Source organism: Passer domesticus, chromosome 3 (genome assembly GCF_036417665.1).
Source record: "Passer domesticus isolate bPasDom1 chromosome 3, bPasDom1.hap1, whole genome shotgun sequence".
Classification (NCBI taxonomy): Eukaryota; Metazoa; Chordata; class Aves; order Passeriformes; family Passeridae; genus Passer; species Passer domesticus.
In genome coordinates, this window is record NC_087476.1 from 115,749,480 (window position 1) to 115,767,513 (window position 18,034).

Genomic DNA, 18,034 nt, shown 5'->3' on the forward strand with positions numbered 1-18,034 from the left:
TTTCCTCCTTTTTCTATGATGCCACAATTCCTCCTTCCTTGATGATGTCTGACTCCCTCTTACCTCTATAAGAGACTCCTTACTTCATCTTATTATTTCAGATTTCCTTCTTTTTCTGGGACAGCAAACTCCCTGGCCACAAAACCTGCATACTCTGAGTGTAATGGAAGAAATGTGCAAAATAATACATAAGATAATCAATTCATTTTGCCTAGAGCTGTAAATGTAAAAGGAAAAAATAATATTAAATGTGACTATGGAAACAGGAAGAGATCAAAACTTGTTGTCTCTCTACAAAGACTTCATTCCCAACGAGGAAAGGAACTTTGAATGATGCCAGAGGAGGGGAACAGATGGTAGCCATCATTTTCTGTCAAATAACTGCAACACCAAAAGGATGTGCCAGAGTAAACATGTAACAAGAACAATCCTTGCTACTTTATCTCTCCCTTAATAACAATATTTACGTTCTGTTTGGATTCATGGCCTTCATCTAGAAAAATGCACTACCTGCACCCACCAGATGAGAGCAATTAACACTCTTGATGTAGCACCCAGGGGGCTTGGTGCTCCAACAGAGCTTGGGTTTTGATTCATCACACTGGGTGTCTTACCTGAGAGGGAGACTTGTCTGCTGTCACACAGCAAAGCCCAGCCAGGCTGCAGGCACAGAGCAAGCAGGGAGAGCAAGAGCTGCGTGTCCTAACTGCAGAACTCACAGGAGGAACAAAACTTGGTGCAATAAATGTGAGGAGAATTGCTGGAGACAAAAAGAAAAACAAAACCCAAAAGCTTGCTGAGCCCTTTCTTGTCCCATGGATTACACCTATAATCTCCTGCAGAGATGTTCCAAAAAAAAAAAAAAAGCTGGAGGAATGTTAGGTGACAGCTCACTTTCCAAAGAGGAAACCAGCAAACAGCTCCTGTTCTTTAATCCAGCAGGATCCCTCCATAAACATGCTCACAGGCCACTTCTTCATTCTGGCAACTGCACTATCAGAGAGAACAACTAGCAGAGCATGGCTACCACAATTCCCACAAAAATATTCCCAGCCCTGCCAATCAGAAAGCATTTGATCAATAACAACATGCTTAAATAGATATAAACAACTCAGAATGCTGCTTAAAAGAACCAAGCATAAACCCCAGGGTGTATTCAAATCACTGTCAGCCATCCTGCCATGTCTAGCATGACCAAGATATTAAAGCAAATGCCACTTTAGAAGATGATGCTTTGTGCTTTGCTATTTATGTAAACACCCATTTACACACACAATGATGCTTTTAATTAAAAATAATGTGTGCAGAGGAAGAATCCAGGACTTTTTCAGCAGTAGTATTCAGAAGGGAAAAAAGTATTTTCAACATTAATTACAAGCAGACCAAAGCTCTTCAGAGAGAAGCAAGATGCTCTACTTTCCAAGTGACTTTTCTTCAGGGACTTAGACAGTAATTAGAGATCTATTTGCCACATTTGGAACTTGCACTTTACAGAAGTCTGCCCTGCTTCTGGGATTGTGCATGGCATGAAGAAAATCCTCTTGCAGGCTCAATGAAATAGTGCACACCCTACCACAAAGGTAAGGCTTTACCTCTGCTCATCTGGCCACAGAATTTGAATATTCCAACAAGAAATGTGCATAGGAAGGTGTAAGATAATCGATTTGCTTTGCCTAGAGCCATAAGCTCTGCTTCCCCTACCACCCCCAGCTCTGCTTTCTGCTTCTCCACTGACAAATTACTTGACAAACTATTAGTGAAGCAACAAGAATTTCTGGGAGTATTACCATTCCAGGATTATTACCCCTAACAGTTTCATTTACCTGTTGTAATTACTCAGAACAAATTGGTCCTTCCAATAAGGAGCCTGAGCTTGTTTCACAGTGCTTACAAGATTAAAACATTGCCATTTGACGCCTAAAAATCCTGGGTGGGTCTGAAAGCTTTGTTGAAACCCTGGATGAACAAACAGGCTGAAAGGAATGGTATTACCCTACAGAATGACCAAATACTTAAAGTACAGTAAATCAACAGGGAGCAAAAAAGCCTTTTAAAACACCCAGTAATCCAAAGCCTATTTTGGGCAATTCATACAGACAAATTGCATGTGGATTCTGGCTGCACTGGTTATTACCCACCATGCTCTATTTCAAATTATTTACTTCAACGCTATGATCGCATGAAATAAAACCTCAAACTCTGGGAAAAATAACAAACCAGCAGAGTTTAGCAAATCACACACAAGTCTGAATGATTTTTTTCTTAATTTTTTGACTGGAAATGAATTCAGACTGGAAAAGATGTGGAACAAAGAGCCATGAACTTGACACCGTGCCAGGACCTTCCCACAAAGACTTGAGCTCTGACAAAGATCTAATCCCTGTCCTTGGACAACTTCAACTGTGGATTGATTTTCAAAGCTGCTTAATTGCTTTTGGGGACTATCTTCCATCGATTTTCAGTAAGCATTAGCAATCTGTGCACTCAAGCCTCAGCTTTAGCTCACTTCAAACAGGAGCAATATCTGCTTCAGGGGAGAAGCACAGCATCTCCAAGGAGTGGTGCCAGTCAAAATATGAACCCTGCTTTTGTGGCTCTCTGAGTGACTCTGAGACATTGGCTTCTAAGACTGATGCTGTCTTGTAGGTTCACCTGGAATTACTGGGCAATTTCTCTTATTTTAGACAAAGCTAGGCTAGGAAAAGAAGGGAAGAGAAAGCAGCCTAACTAAACAGAGTTGGAAAATTAAGCAGTGCATTTGGAAATGGTATGTTTTAACTTCTGGGCAGTCAAAATCCCAACTGAATTCTGACAAACTAAACCCAGCTTGAGCAGGGTACATCGTTTGCTCAGTCTTTGCAGATTGCTCAGTTATGCAACAAAATATGGGAGTTAAACTTACAAGGTTTTCTTCTCATGCCCAAAACGCTTGTTCAGCAGAGGGAATTACACATAAAATACTCAATCAAATCATCCTCAAAATTGGCAAAATTATCCATAAATAAATAAAACTTCGATTTCATATCCCCACTTAGAAATGAGCAAATAAACCAAACCGAAATATTTACATGCCAACAGTTAGAGTGACTTACTTTAACTAAGCAAGGAAACCTGGCCACACTCCCGAGGAACGCTAAATAAAATTGTTGTTTCCATAAGCACTGGTAAATCCCACTTATCACGACCTTACCCTGGAAAAGCACCTCTGGCTCCAGCTGTTGGGGATGCCACACACGCTCTCCTACCAGGAATGCAGATTGGAGCCTTCCTGTTCCCGAAATCAGCAAAAAGTCCCCAGAGGATCCAGTGCGTGCACAATTCCCACTGTTAGGAATCCGCGGAGCAGCCGCAGCAGCGGAGCGCCTCGCACTCCTTACATCCCCGGCACTGACGGACCTTCAGCCCCGCGGGCTCGGACACACGGACTGCCTTGGAGAAGCCCTTCCCTTTGCCACACGGGGAGCTGCTCTCCCCGCCGGGGCACGGAGCGCATCCCTCGGGAACTTCCCGAGCTCAGAGCATCCCGCCGCATCCCGGCACCGCGCCCGCCGCTCGCTCGCACCGGCCGGGAGCGGGCACCGGGACCCCGGGACCCCCGGGACCCCCGGGACCCCCGAGACCCCCGGGACCCCCGGGACCCCCGGGCCGTGCCCCGCTCCCCAGCCCGCCGGGGACAGAGGCTCCGGAGCGGCGCAGGTTGGTCCCCGCACAGCCCCGGGATGCGAACACCGCCTGCCAGCCGCCCTGCAGGGCTGGGACACGGCCGGGAATCCGCTGGTGACACCACCGGGAGATGCCCTGCAGGGCTGGGACACGGCCGGGAATCCGCTGGTGACACCACCGGGAGATGCCCTGCAGGGCTGGGACACGGCCGGGAATCCGCTGGTGACACCACCCAGGAGATGCCCTGCAGGGCTGGGACACGGCCGGGAATCCGCTGGTGACACCGCCCGGAGCTGCCCTGCGGCTCCCAGCCGGGATCGCAGCTCTAGCTTCCCGGGAGTAGAACTGGAGAGGAGCACAGGCTGTGCCCAACAAGGAAAAGGCCGAAAATGCTTCAAACAGAGCTGCTTGTCCTCTGGACACGCGCTCTCCAAGGTCTGCCTTCCCAGCTTGGGCAGAGAGAGCTAAACGAGCCTCAGAAGGTCAAGCTGTAGCAACTCATGCCACCAGGAAAAACAAAACAAGCAAGCATTAAACTCTTCATCATCGCTGAGGTTTTACCATTCCATCTCACTTTTCACCTATTGCTTCACTCCTAAGATCCAATCTTCTTTTTCCATCACCTCCACCACACCATCTCAGCTCATTTGGATTGTTGGGCTCTCACAGACAGACCTGTGATCACAGACAAAGATTCCTTTCACATCTTTCAACCTCCTCAGCCCAATCACCTCATTCTGCTCAAGCAGTCCTTTGCCCAGAGCCTTTGGTGTAGCTCTCACTCTCTTTTGTTATGAGCAGCAATAGTACCTAAATTAAAAACTAGTCTTCTTTAAAGCAACATGTCCCTAGATTGTCCTGTGAGTAATTTTGTCCTTTTTTGTAGTTTTCTTCTTCCAAATGTGCTGGCTGAGTTCTACCCCTTTTGGGGCACCTATCTTCACAAACTGCTCTGTACTATTTTTCTTGAGACACCAAAAACATCAGTAGCAGTCCATCTTTCTTCTGTAGGACTACATAGATTTCACTTACACACAAACAAGACTGTGCTGAATTTGATAGTAAACATAACTTCTACGGGATGAAAGTTAAAAATGCAACTGTGTGGTGTGCCAGGGTCATAACCCTTTGTTACAGCTACCCCACAGATACTTGGCACTGTGTAACCCCAGCTGGCAGCCAAGCACCACACATCAGTCACTCACTCCCCCACCAGCAGGATCAGGGTGACAATCAGAGGAGTAGAAGTCAGAAAACACATGGATAGAAATAAAAACACTTTAAGAGGTAAAGCAAACGATGCACATGCAAGAAAAGCAAAACAAGGAATTAGTTCCCTGCTGCCCATGGGCAGGCAGGTGTTCAGCCATCTCCTGGGAAGAGAGGCTCATCACCCAGAGCAGTTATTGGGAAATCAGACTCAAACACCCCCTTGCTCCTCCTTGCCCCAGCTCTGGACACTGCCCTGTGCTGTGGGGTGTCCCTTTGGGCACTGGGGCCAGCTGCCCTGGCTCTGCCCCCTCCCAGCTCCTTGTGCCCCCAGCCCGCTCACTGCTGGTGGGTGAGGAGCAGAGCAGGCCTTGATGTGTGCAAGCCCTGCCAAAAAACAGCAAAAACATCTCTCTGCTATCAGCACTGCCTTCAGCACTAACCCAAACCACAGCCCCACAGCAGCCACTGTAAAGAAAATTACCCCAGCCAAAGCCAGTGCAATACTCTATTTGACTATTTTAACTAATGACAATTTGCATTTTTTCTGTCCTCTATTTGTCATAAGGATGTCAATTCCAATCTCCAGTTAGCAACTCCAGCCTCTGTAACTTGCTGAAGATGCAGTGTCAAAGGAGGTAGATGTACCTCCAGCAAAGCCCTGCTACCACTGAGGGCCCCAGTCCTTCCTTTTTTGAAGGGGACAGGGTAGTTCAAAGTCCCTGTTGTGGAGATATCCCTCTGGCATAGATGTTTTCCTGTGGGTGTCCACCTTCTTAACTTGACAAATCACTTAAGAGTAGTTTTTCTCCGTGCTGTAGCAGCACTGAACCCTTAGGAGACACAGCTTGGAGGTGGGGTTGGCAGTGCTGGGTTAATGGCTGCACTTGAAGGTCTTGGAGGCTCTTTTCCAACCTAAGCCATTCCATGATTCCTCACAGCAGCAGCAAAGAGCAATGGGCAAAGCAGGTGCCTGACGCTGTTGAGTCAGGGATGTAAAGAAAGACTCCAGTATTCAGGTGGATAGAAGGCTAAGAATAATTTTTATTAGCAAGAAGTTGTGAGCTTTATAGTCTCATTTTCTAAGTGGGACCTGATTGGTCTCAAAGTAGAAACATCTCACATTATTGGTGACTATGAATAGCACACTGTGGAGAAGCATAGCTATAAACAATGGTTACAGAAAGAGAGATAATAATTGTTTGAATTCTTATGTCTAAGATTCCCAGGCTCAGCCTGGGAGAAATTTTCTCTGTTCTTTCTTTGGCTGAACTGAGACTATCCACAGGCACCTTACACAGATATGGGAGGAAGATTACAGCAGGATTAGTGCTTCACATGGATCCCTCCTGACTGGAACTGCTTTGGCTGTTTCTTGTGGAATCATACAGCTCCCACAGCCTAGCAGGGACAGCAAGAGATGCAAACACCACTAAAGGCAGAAGGCCAGCCATGCCCTGAGGTCCCCAGGCTCCGCATGATGAGGGAGGTGAGTGCCCAATTCTGCTCTTCTGGAGCAGCCTCACCTCGAGTTCTCTTTGCAGTTTTGGGCACCACAGCCTGAGAAGGACAATAAATTATTGAAGTGTGTTCAGAGGAGGGTGACCAGCCTGGTGAAAGCCTCAGGGGAAGACTCAGTAGCAGCAGCTGAGGTCTCTTGGTTTGTTGAGCTTGGAGAAGTCTGGGGGGTGAGCTCATCACAGCTTCCTCACAGAGGAGGGGCTGATCTCCTTTCTCTGGTGATCAGCAGCAGGACACGAGGAAATGGAATGGAGCTGCATCGGAGGAAATTCAGATTAGACATTAGGAAAAGGTTCTTCACAGAGTGGTCAGTCACTGGACCAGGCTACAGGGAAGTGCTCAAGGCATCCAGCCTGTCAGATTTCAAGGAGCATCTGCACAATGCTCTTAATCATATGCAGTAGCTTTAGGTAGCCCTGTGAGGAGCAGGGAGTTGGAAATTATGATCCTTGAGGATTCTTTCCAGCTTGAGATATTCTAAAACAAATGGAAAACATTAGCAACTCCATGGTCTGGCATTCCTCTGAGTAATTTTTGCTTTAGCATCAGGCTGAGGTAGAGGAACAATACACACAATATCACCCTTCAAAGCAGCTGGGTTTGTTACAGAAATTAAGGGGAGGATGTGACTATGATAGAAACACATGGGACTACTGGTGAGAGGGCAACTGCAGAGTTCAAACAAAGATTCATATAAGCACAGAGAAACTGACAACAACAGATAAAACAATGGTTTTTATCTTTAAAAATCACTCTTTATGTTGTAATACGACAGGTATTGATCAATATTATTATGGAGAATTGCTGACATCTCATCTTTTACAAGTTGTAGACTGGCAGACAGTCATCAGCCAAATAAAATAACACCAAGAAGATTGCAATTTGCACTATAGGAAAGCCAATTAATTGCTACAGTCTACGTAGATACTCCAACACAGAGTATGAGCTGAAGGATCTTTTTATTTGCTGAAGTCCAAGTAATCTGTTCATATCCAGTAAAACCATTTTCTTATACTATTATTGGCTGAGGGAGGTGGCTGTGCAGTTTGATGAAACTGCCATCTCCAGTGCCTTCAATCCACACCCAGAGAAGCCAACAGCCCTCAGCTGACCTTCTGTGACCACCTCAGCACACGAACCAGGTGGAACACCTCAGGCAGCTCTCCAGAACATCAAGGGGTTTTCTGATGCTCTGGGGAATGGGAACAGCTCAGCTGAGGCTCAGACCCACTGGAATCACTGCTAGAGGCAAGGGGGACCAGCAGGCAGCTGCTCCATGGACCAAGGCTGCTGTGGAATCCCAGCCTGCACACTCATGGACCATCAACATCTGTGGAGGGTCAGGAGCTGTTTGCAAAGCAGCTGTTTGCTCTGCCAAAGCCACGGCTGCTTTTTTGCTGGGTTTTACTCACGTGTCACCCGGCTCTGCTGTGTGAGCAAGCACAGAAGGTTTGCCTCTGGGCACAAACCAACAATCCCTGATGAAATTTGTTTATTCCTTTGGTTCCTGACCTCAGCTATACGGGAGCACTGCTGCAGAAAATGTGTTTTTGAAAAACCTACCTATATTAATGTAGGGTGCCCCCGATGTAGGGAATGATTGGTATCTGACTCCATTGGTTCAGAATGTTGGATAATTGCTTTGTTATTTATTTATTATTTATTTATTCTTATTATTGCTTTATTATTTAATATTTATATCATATTACATTATACTATACCATATTAAAGAGATGCTATACTACAAAAATATTAAATAATACTACTAAAAAAAACCTCGTGACTGTCTCCAGACAGCCAGGACACAGCTTTTTCCAATTGGTTAAGGAAACAAAACAATCCTCAGCAGAATCCAATTGACAAAACACTTCAGGTAAACAATCTTCCTAACACATTCCACACGTGCAAAAACAACAGGAGAAGCAAGTAGAGATGAGAATTGTTTTCTCTTTCTTCTCTCTTTGCTTCTCCAGGAAAAAAAAAATCCAGGAAAAAAGAACTGACACCTAGATTATTTTCCCTTTTAATCCAATAACTGATCCCAGAGAGCCCACAATGCAGACTTTTCCGAGACAGAATTACATCTCTGTCTCTGTTCAGAGAATGTGAATGGCACACCCACCCCCGAACTGTCGATCACTGAAAGGTCACTTTGCCTCCTGCCCCCAAATTTTAAAAAGCTGTCTTTTAAGGCATCTTAAAGCAAGACACCGAATTTCACAGGGACGTGTCTGAGGCATTAGCTCATCCCCTGCCTCGCTGACTCCCTAGCGGAGCAGATGCCTTTGCAGAGCACCATTTGGAGCCGCGCTGGGTTTGCCAGAGCTCATTTGTCAGCGCCCCGAGGCGAGCCTTTCATCCCCAGCCACACAATGCTAGCAGAGCTGCAGCGGAGGTGGCTGTATGCACATGCATGAGCAGCCCAGTTAAAATGCAGATTTCAGCTGCCTGAACTCTCACTTGCTCACTAGCAGCCAGCACAGCCATTCAGGAGGCGTCCAGAAAGCTCAAGTCCCTCTCCAAGGAGCCAGTCTTTGGAATCTTGCTGCAGCTCAGGAAGGTTCTCAGTAAAGGCAGGGCAATGCAGACCAGTCCTTTCAGGAACAGAAGAACATGTCTTCTTCTAGACAGAAAAAGAACCCAACACGCACACACACCTTCAAAGGAAATTTTTAAAAATATCACTCTACCCCAGACCTCACGATATGACTAATGTTTTAAGTTCTTCTTAAAAAATTACCAAGAATTGCCACCAAAAAGACGGCAAAAGCACAAAACCAAAACTTGCTAAAAAAGCAAAATATCCTCAGAGCTGGTCTTGCTTTAAATGGAAAACACTTTCATAAATACCAGCATTACAGTTTAAGAGAAACTCCGTACTCTTGATTTTGTAATCCAAATATTCACAACACCCAGGAACTGTCTGTTTGAGGAGTCATAACGGGTCGAGCACACTGGCTCCTGCTGGAATATCAGGCACTTCCACACAGGAGCACTCAGAGATGGCACTCGGGGCTTTAGATGTTTTTGGAATGGCAGAAAGGAATTGCTTTTCCCACCACAGGACTCCAAGAGCACACCCCTACAACTACCTTGGCACAGTGTGAGAACATAAGGACTTACCTTCACCAGAAGCAAAGCTCATGCTCAGCAGCATGGGCCTGGACTTGCAGGAAGGCAGTTAACTCTGCTGTCATGCCATTACCGTGCTTTTATTTGCTCAGTTCCCACAGACCTCAGTTCTACATGGTCCAGTTTAAGCCCACCTCCTCCCAGGAGCATTTATCCTGGTGGAGCTGGTACTGGGCACACACACATTCCTGCATAATAAGCAGGGGTTAACAAACTTCTGCTGAGTAACCAATCTGCTGCTCAAATGCATTTAAGCGTCATTCTCATCTCAAAAATAACATTTCTACAGACTAAAAAGCCCACATCTGTCTCCAGTCTGTAGTGACTCAAACACTTCAGCCCAGCATCAGGGTGGGGAGGTTTATCTGAAAGCCAGCCTGAAGAGTCTACTTAGACTGAAGATCTGCTTATGTGAAAGCAATAAGAGATGAAAGATGTTTTTATGTCATCTGCAGCAACAAAGACAATTCAGCCATTGCTTGTATTTAAATACCAGTCCTTGAACTCTCAAAGCTTTTTTTAACAGATAATATCTTTATAAACAAAAGTTGTGTTGAGTCACACAGCATCTACCCTTAAAGTAGTATCAGGATTTCAGTGGAGACACCCCCATGTCTTGAGAAGCAAATCACTATTAACATAAGCAAGGAATTAGATGTAGCTCTTCATAGACAAGCTTCTCCTAAAAAAAAAAAAAAAAAAAAAAAAAAAAGTGAAGATCCTTTAAGACAGTTATCTAACAAAAGGACTCCTTGGATTTATTTGATCAAAACAGCTTTGCTTCAGTCAATTGGAAGGTGCCTCAGCACACAGCACTGTACAAAGAACACCAGTTTTCAGCTAAGCTCCTACTCCCTACGGACACCCACTAATGCTCACAGAAATCTTCAAGGATCAGGACTTGTGCACAATCTGCAGCCTAGGTAAGTTTACAGAAAAAAACCTACTTATTCTCTATGTACTTCTGCTTCAGATCCAAGCTTCATTTGAGAGGTGGTTACAGTGTAATTCCTGTGAGAGGTTTGTGCTCCCCCCGGCCAGAAGAGAGAAGGCACAGGTAAGGTAACCGTGTTTCTGTCCTTCTCCCAGGTGATCAAAATGAGGGATTCATCCTACCTAAACAGGATGGACACCTAAGAACAGCTAAAATGACTTAATCCTTTAAGATCAGCCTACAGTAACAAATCATCATCCCAGTCCTACTTACAAAGAAGTTTCCTCACATTTGTTCCAGCAAAATGCCGAGTATTACCTGCTTTTATACTGCGTGAAGAAACTCACTGAGATGAAACATAATTCTTTTGACAAGTTAAAACATTTTTAAAAGCACCTGCTTGCCTTTGGCTCCATTTCCCCTTTTGACAGACTCCAGCACCAAAGCATCCAGTTTTTCAGAATAAACCTGTCACTCCCAGAAGTTAGGTCAGGACTTTAATAGGAAGGCCGCTATCAAAAGGCTCTTACACAAAAACCTGTGACCAAACTTCTCGCTTCTCCAGATAATTTAAAAATATTCCTGCACTCCAGAATATGCTTCCACAATGGATTACATATGGAGCAGCTCAGGGTTGAAACCCCTAAAATTGGAAACAGAAGTGGTTGCATATAAGGAGTTGCATATAAGAGAGAGCTCAGATATGAAGTGCTTTGCACAAAGAATTGAAATCAAGACACTCAGGGAACCCAGCAGGTGAGAACCCCAGAGAAACAGAATAAATCCCATGGGTTAACTAACCCAAGTTCTTGGAACAATAAGAAGGCCCCTTTTTATTAAACTACTCTCACCAAACAGAACAATTACTGAAGACAACTAACAGGCAGCAACAAAATTAGCTGTAGCAGGGAAAAGCATCCTATTTTTTCCAATGATTCCACTTCTGCAAAGGTCACCTGTCTGTCACTGCACAGGCTGCCCATGTGCTCCTGCCTGACTGCAGCCTGTAGCTGGCACCAGCTCCAGGCTGGAGAGCAGCAGTCTCTGCCAAGCTGGGCTGCCCAAACCAGAGATTCAGGTACTGTGAGCACCCCTTTGCTGCAGCAGCCACAATAAACTGATTTTTTAATCACAAACCAGAGGACACATTCAAGTAGCTGGCAACATGATGGACCAGCTCAGGGGATGTTTATTAGGGAAGTGACCAGTGTACAGAAGCACACATACTCTCAGCAAGAGGGCAGGCATGAAAGAAACAGAGCTTGGAATTCAGAGCTTCTCTACTGCCCCATGGACACAGCAGGGAAATGGCTGAAAATTCCAGGACAAAGTCAGGAAGCACCTATATTTTTCTTAACAACTTCCCATACCACTTAATTTTCTTAAGCAGCAGCTTTGCAATATTTTCTTTAGCATTCTGACTGCACAGAACCACTCGTTTTTTCTGAGTATATACAGAACAAGCTCAACAACACATCACTCTTACAAAAGTGGCAACAGTATTTCCCCAGGGTTTTGGAGAAATAATTTCTGAATTTACAAAAGTAGAAATGTATTCCCTTGCCTGTTTTGCCTGAAAACTGGTGCTCTAATATACAGTGCTGTAATTGCTCCTCCTCTAAAACCCACTGGGGTATAAAGCAGCTGAAGCCTTTCAGCCACTTGGTACACCCAGCCTCTCCATTACTATATTGCACATATTAGGGAAGTTATTTGGAGCACCAAAGAAAAATTGCAGTATTACAGCATCTCATGAAAGTTTAACAACGAACCGAGTCCAGCCTTCTCTCTGGCTTTATTTATATTTCAAAAGCCAATACAAAAATGTTACACACATACCAATCACTGTTGCAGACCAGAATTTTGAGCAGTCACCAGGAATTCAGTGCTGCACTGTTTTCCAACAACGTGCAACATTCTATGCTCAGCTGAAAGGGTACTCTAATGCAATATTCAAGCCTGGTGGGCTTTTCCCAAGCTTTTGGCAAATGTGGAAAGTCCACTGCTTCCCAGTAGCTCCATTATTTTTATATAAGTGACAGCAGGTAGCTACCTAGATAGATTGTTTCGTTATATAAAAATGCCACTACAAGTATGGTCCTGCTTTACTTTTGTGGCTTGGCTTAACCCAAAAAAATCAGTTCTGAAAGCACCTAGTTATACCAATAGCCTAATTACCTGAAAACGTTGATCTGTTTTCAAGTATGCAAGACCTAGTCAAAGCAAGTATCAATTTCAGCTACTGGGTTTTCAAACAAAAAGCTTTTTTACAAGAGACAATTAAAGCTTCCATCAGCCTACCAGAGGTTACTGTGAGAAACACATCTGAGCTACAGGAGCATTGGTCTATTTCTGACAGTGGTATTTAAGTATTTATTAAGGTGTTTTCATCCATTTATTCATTTGGCTGACATCCACCTGCCACATGTAAGATCTGCAATTGCAGTTAACAAGCTGCTAGAATGAGGAATCTGGGTAGTGTGCAGTTGGATATTTTCTATTAGCATAATAGGCAAGAGCTTCTAGAATTTGTCTTGCTGATATACTTCAACTCTGCCTGAAGCAAGGATGGGAAAACAAACCCCTGCTAGTACAAAATAGTTCAAGTATGTAGAAAAGCCACTGACTGTTTTTTAGTAACAGTATTTGCACAAGCAGAAAAAAACCCTCCCAGTTTCTCACAGATCTCTAGGAATATTAAGTGAAGTTCTGTTTTAATTTTTAAAATACAGAAGTTAATCACTTAGCCAGTATAAGAGTTCTACAAACTGCATTATGGATAATGTTGCACATCTTATGGTTGAGTGCAACATCAAAAGCTAGAGTGCTGCCAGTGACAGTGGTAATACAAATTGGCAATTTCAACATTTCAGTTCAGAAAACATGTTATTCTAAACCCAACAGATTTATATAATGTATGTAAATATTTATTAAACCCAGTCACCATGCTAGAGTATTAGATTAATAAACCCTCTCATTTTGAGAATAAACCAGCATAAGGTATGAACACAATGAAACCTATATGAAATTTTACAGTAACTTTCCAGAAGTATGCCTGTGGCCTAACAAATTTGCATTAACATACTGTAGATTTAAAATATTTGCTTGTCTTCTTAGCATACCTAACGTGTAAGAATAGTTGCTTAATACCCAAAAATAAATATAAGCTTTCAATTGAAAGCACTTATTTTCCTAGATTTCCAAAGCGGACTCTGAGGGGTGAAAATGCTTCAGACTTGTCATCAGTCCACTTCAGTACATAAAAGCATCTCCTGCCCCAGTTTTTCGTTGAAATCCCAAAGATTTGCTTCCAGTGAAATATGACCAGAGCAGTGATTTTCTTGGCAGCCCTTCAGTCTGTTTCCATGGCAGCACTGCGGGATTCCTTGGCCACCATGAGCCGCATGAGCTGACTGTGGAATTTCTCAATCTTCTTCACGTCTTGTGCCTGGTCTGTTCTGTACAGCAAACACTGCAAGACAAAGTTCCTGATATCAGATCTCCCTTCGACTGCTTTTATCTTGTTTGTAGCCGCTGTGCATTTGTGCTTGGAACACACAGAACAGGAGAGCACAGAAATGTTCAGCAGCTACCAGGAGGCAGCACCAACACACCCACCCTGTTTCAGAGCACAAACATATCTGTGTTTGCTTTTAAGCTTCTCCTTAATGCTCATGCCTCCCATATTGAAAACAGGGAAACTCATGATTTATCCTAGTTCCCTCTAGCTCCAAAAAGCTGTTAAAGCTTGGGTTTTAAAGCTGCCCTTTTTTGTGTTGTCTAAACATAGAAACATATTTCAGACCTGTTACTTGCCAATTCTTTATATTCTGAAAGCAGGCTTATATTGCCTTTCATAGTCCTCAATGTTACACTGCCAGGGACATAAAATTCAGTATTTCCCACTGAAGGGGATCCCCTTCCCCAAGCAAAACCTGTTTTTCTAAGAGAGCCCTAAACAGGGAACACAGAATCTGATTAAAATAAAAAAACCCACAACCCAACCAAAATGCTGAAACCACTCCCCATTTTCTCCCACCTGGGGTAACATCCTTCTCTGACTGAAAGCAGGTCAGGCAACCCATACCCCAGAAGAGCTTAGGTTTGTGAATCACCTGACTCAAACTTCCCCTACAGGAGATTTCAACAAAATTACCCTTAAATTCCCCCTTATCAGTGCCCCACACTCACCCATGTTCAGCCCTACTGCCCTATCAAGAAGTGCCTTTACTGGAGTTTCACATCCATTCCAGGCACTTGAAATTCCAATGCCAGACTACTTTTCCTGGAAAGAAGAAATGTGACTCTTTTCCAAGTCTGAAGGCAAGGGCAGGGCAGAATACTGTGTCTGGACTGCAGAGTACCAGAATACCCTGGACTGCACAAAAACAGCTCCTTAGCTGGAACATTGCTGTCCCTCAGTCTCATCATCACAAAGAAGGAACTTCACCTATGGCTGGAAGTTTTCACCACCCTGAGCAGATCAAAAGGACCCCACTCACAGTAGTAAAAACCTGTTTGAAAATGTTCCTGAACTGGTCAGTGTCAGTGCAGACACAGCAACAGGGGAAGGCTGAGTACAAGTTTTTAGAAAACTGTCAGACACTCTCAAGGCAGTGTCCAGGAGCTCCTAGGCTGACTGACAATAAACACAAGTCTGTGAGTGGTACAAGAAGCTCTGAAGGGGACTGTGCTCTGTACTTACAGCCACATCATCTGTTACTTTGATACAGAGGTTCCCATCACAATGTCGGTACTTGAGGACAACACGGACCTGAAACGACAAACATTTTAACTTTTAATATTTTAGGAATTAGCATTGACAGCTAACAAATCTCAGCATATATTGAAGGGAATCTGCCCACATTCAGACTACCCTTAACCATAATTAAGTACTGCTCCATGTTTCCACCACCTCTGTGGCAGTCCTGAGCCCTGGTGCTGTGGGAGCTGTGATCCCACAGCCAAGGTGGTGTGGAATTTGACCCCCCACACTTCCCTGCCTTACAATGTAGGCTGGTTTTCCAGCAGCAGCAGCAAGGTTAACACTGGGCATGTTCAAAAACCCTGCAAATTCAGCAACAACAGTTGCAGAGACCTTGGAAACAGGCAGGACAAACAATGAGAGTCGAGACGAGACACCCCCTCGCTGTGTTTCACAGCCCAGAAAAAACTACTGGAAGCCTGTGTTTGTAGGCTTGAAACACTTCAGAAAAGAGCAGCTCTACATGAACACTTGAAAGGGATCAGCTGAGTGGGGCAGGCTCAACACCACCACTTTTTCTGCCATGGCACCTGAAGTGTTACCACAGCTACTCCTGCTCACCTGCCCTGAGCTCTGACCATCCAGCCCCTCGGGACCCTCAAATCACCAAAGCTCTCAAACTGATAAAAATCCACATCCTCAGTGGCTGAGCACTACATGGTTCCCCCTGAGCACAGTCTGCAGCCTCAGCTAACATCAGGAACTGGAAACAAAGCAAGGCTGCCTTTGAGAGCATTCTGAACCCACACTGCAGTTTTTATTGTGCACTGATTCGTGCTAACGGTCAACAACCTCCTTCGCTACAAATAGATTCTGAAATTCCTGTTGCAGAGTGGATCTCACCACAGACTGACCCTTTTTGTTTAACAAACTGCCACCTCCTGAGCACAGCAGCAGGAACAGGCTCAGTGTACCCATAACCTGCTCCTGCTAAGGCAGCAGCACTCAGCACCGGGCTGGAGAACACACACCCACCTCCCACAGCTCCTGCTCTTCCTTCAGCTGCCCAGCAAGCCCAACTACAAAACTGCTGGGGCTAATTCTCTGCCAAATTAACAGGATGGTACCTGTGTTGTGACAACAGGGCCTGTATAAACCCCTCTGTAACAAATTTACTGCCGTGGATGGGAAGAGATTACCTTTAGAGGTAAGGGGAGGAGCAACTCCTGGCTGCAGGGACATCCCTTCTTTGATTTAACTGAATGTCACAGAGCCTAAGAAGGCAAAACTGGGCAATTTTATTATCAGCAGCAATCACACGTGGTGTCTCTGTGCTAATTAAAAGGCAGAGCTAATCTGCTTTAAGTAATCAGATATTAATTTAACCTTCTGAAGGTTTCTCTAGTTCCTCTATTTTTGGTGAAGAACACTACTCTTTTTTTACTCAAGTTTTCTCAGGTGTGAGTTTCACATCACATTTCTGTGCTGCTTTTTAGGCAAACTATAATGCTTTTTTCCAAAGACTGAGGTTAATTTTAGTATTTGCATAAACCGCATTCCCAAAAAAGTGAGCAGAAACAAGAAACAGTCATAAACCAAGAAGTTAAGTCCTTGAGGAATTGTTCTTTAGGATGCAAACACCTTCCAGCCTGAAACATCACTGCAGGCAACAATGCAATGTATTGAGCTAATGAAAGGACAAATTCAGATAATACAGGTCTTAAATGCTATAAACTCCTAAAATAAACTAATTATTGGTACTTCAGCAGAATTCTTAACCTTGGTTTTTAACGCACAGATTGAATACAGTGAATGGGCTCAATGTCTTTGAAGTTCAGCTGTTGAGGTTCACCCCAGCTGCCAGCAAGAGCAGCTGGAACACTGCTCCCTAGGGATGCTCCTGGGGCTGGAAACGACAGCTCCCTCCCGTTCCACAGGGAAGGACGGCCAGCTGCAACACCAAGGAGCAATCCCCTTCCTCGCAGGCTCTTTTCCCCGTGCTCGGCACTGCCGAGGCCACGCTCCAAGGGCTGTGTCCTGTTCTGTCACTTCGGGAAGGACACGGAGGTGCTGCAGGGAATGCAGGGCAGGGCAGTGGAGCTCGCTCAGCCTGGAGAAGAGGAGGCTCAGGAGTCACCTCATCCCTCCACACAGGGTAAAGCTGTGCTAGGGTGGGTTTAGGGCGGGCATTAGAAGAAACTTCTTCATAGAAAGGGTGATCATGCAATAAAAGGGCTGCCCACAGAGGTGGTGGAGTCGCCATCCCTGGAGGCGTTCAAGAAATAAGCAGACGTGGCATTAGGGTTATCTGCGGCCTACTCAATATGGCTGATTCGGTCACAGTTGGGCTCGACGATTTCAGAGCTCTTTTCCAACCTAATCGAGCGTGCCATTCTGCGATTCTCGCCTCCCCGGTGCAGTGACCAGCGAACCCCCTCAGCCCGGCACCGCCCGCCGCCCCCGCCCAGCTGCGCGCAGCCTCCAGACCGCCGCTCCCGCGGCCGGGCCGGGCCGCGCACCCTGCCCTCCCGGCCCGGGCTGTCCCACCTTCATGGGGTCGGCGAGGTAGAGCTTCTCGGCGGCGCGGGTGAACTCCTCCCAGGCCTGGAAGTGCGGCATGGCCGGGCGCGCTCGGCTCCGCGGCCGCGGCAAGATGGCACCGGGGGGGGGCGGGCGGGCGGGCGCGCGGCTGAGAGGCCGCCTGCCATTGGCCCGCGCCACAGCGCCGCCCAATCGCGGCGCGCGTAACGCCGCGCTCCCGCCACAGCGGCCCCTGCAGGCGCGGCGGGGCTGGGGGCCCGCGGGTGGCGGGTTCGAGCCCCGCCGCCGGCGGAGCGCCCCGCCGCCCGGGGCCGGCGCCTGCGGGGCTG

At 45.7% G+C, this 18,034-nt stretch overlaps 1 protein-coding gene and 1 long non-coding RNA gene across 2 annotated transcripts; one reads left to right on the forward strand and one right to left on the reverse strand.

The window, feature by feature from the left end:
• The first annotated feature begins 6,075 nt into the window (after positions 1-6,075).
• On the forward strand, positions 6,076-10,722 carry LOC135297635 (uncharacterized). Its single transcript, XR_010359561.1, has 2 exons — positions 6,076-6,361; positions 10,499-10,722. It is a non-coding gene; the product is annotated as an uncharacterized LOC135297635 (long non-coding RNA).
• Positions 10,723-12,235: 1,513 nt separating this feature from the next.
• SRP9 (signal recognition particle 9) lies at positions 12,236-17,860 on the reverse strand. The gene is made up of 3 exons (XM_064415383.1): positions 17,712-17,860; positions 15,165-15,233; positions 12,236-13,931 (listed from the first exon to the last, which is right to left on the reverse strand). Exons 1-3 carry the CDS (start codon positions 17,781-17,783, stop codon positions 13,812-13,814), a joined length of 261 nt encoding a protein of 86 aa, XP_064271453.1. The 5' UTR covers positions 17,784-17,860; the 3' UTR covers positions 12,236-13,811.
• Positions 17,861-18,034: the final 174 nt, after the last annotated feature.

Coding starts and splice junctions, on each gene's coding strand:
- SRP9 (XM_064415383.1), bottom strand. CDS start 17,783: ATGCCGCACTTCCAGGCCTGGGAGGAGTTCACCCGCGCCGCCGAGAAG. Junction 15,234..17,711: donor ACCTCGCCGACCCCATGAAG/GTGGGACAGCCC, acceptor TTGTCGTTTCAG/GTCCGTGTTGTCCTCAAGTA. Junction 13,932..15,164: donor AAGTAACAGATGATGTGGCT/GTAAGTACAGAG, acceptor TTTGTCTTGCAG/TGTTTGCTGTACAGAACAGA.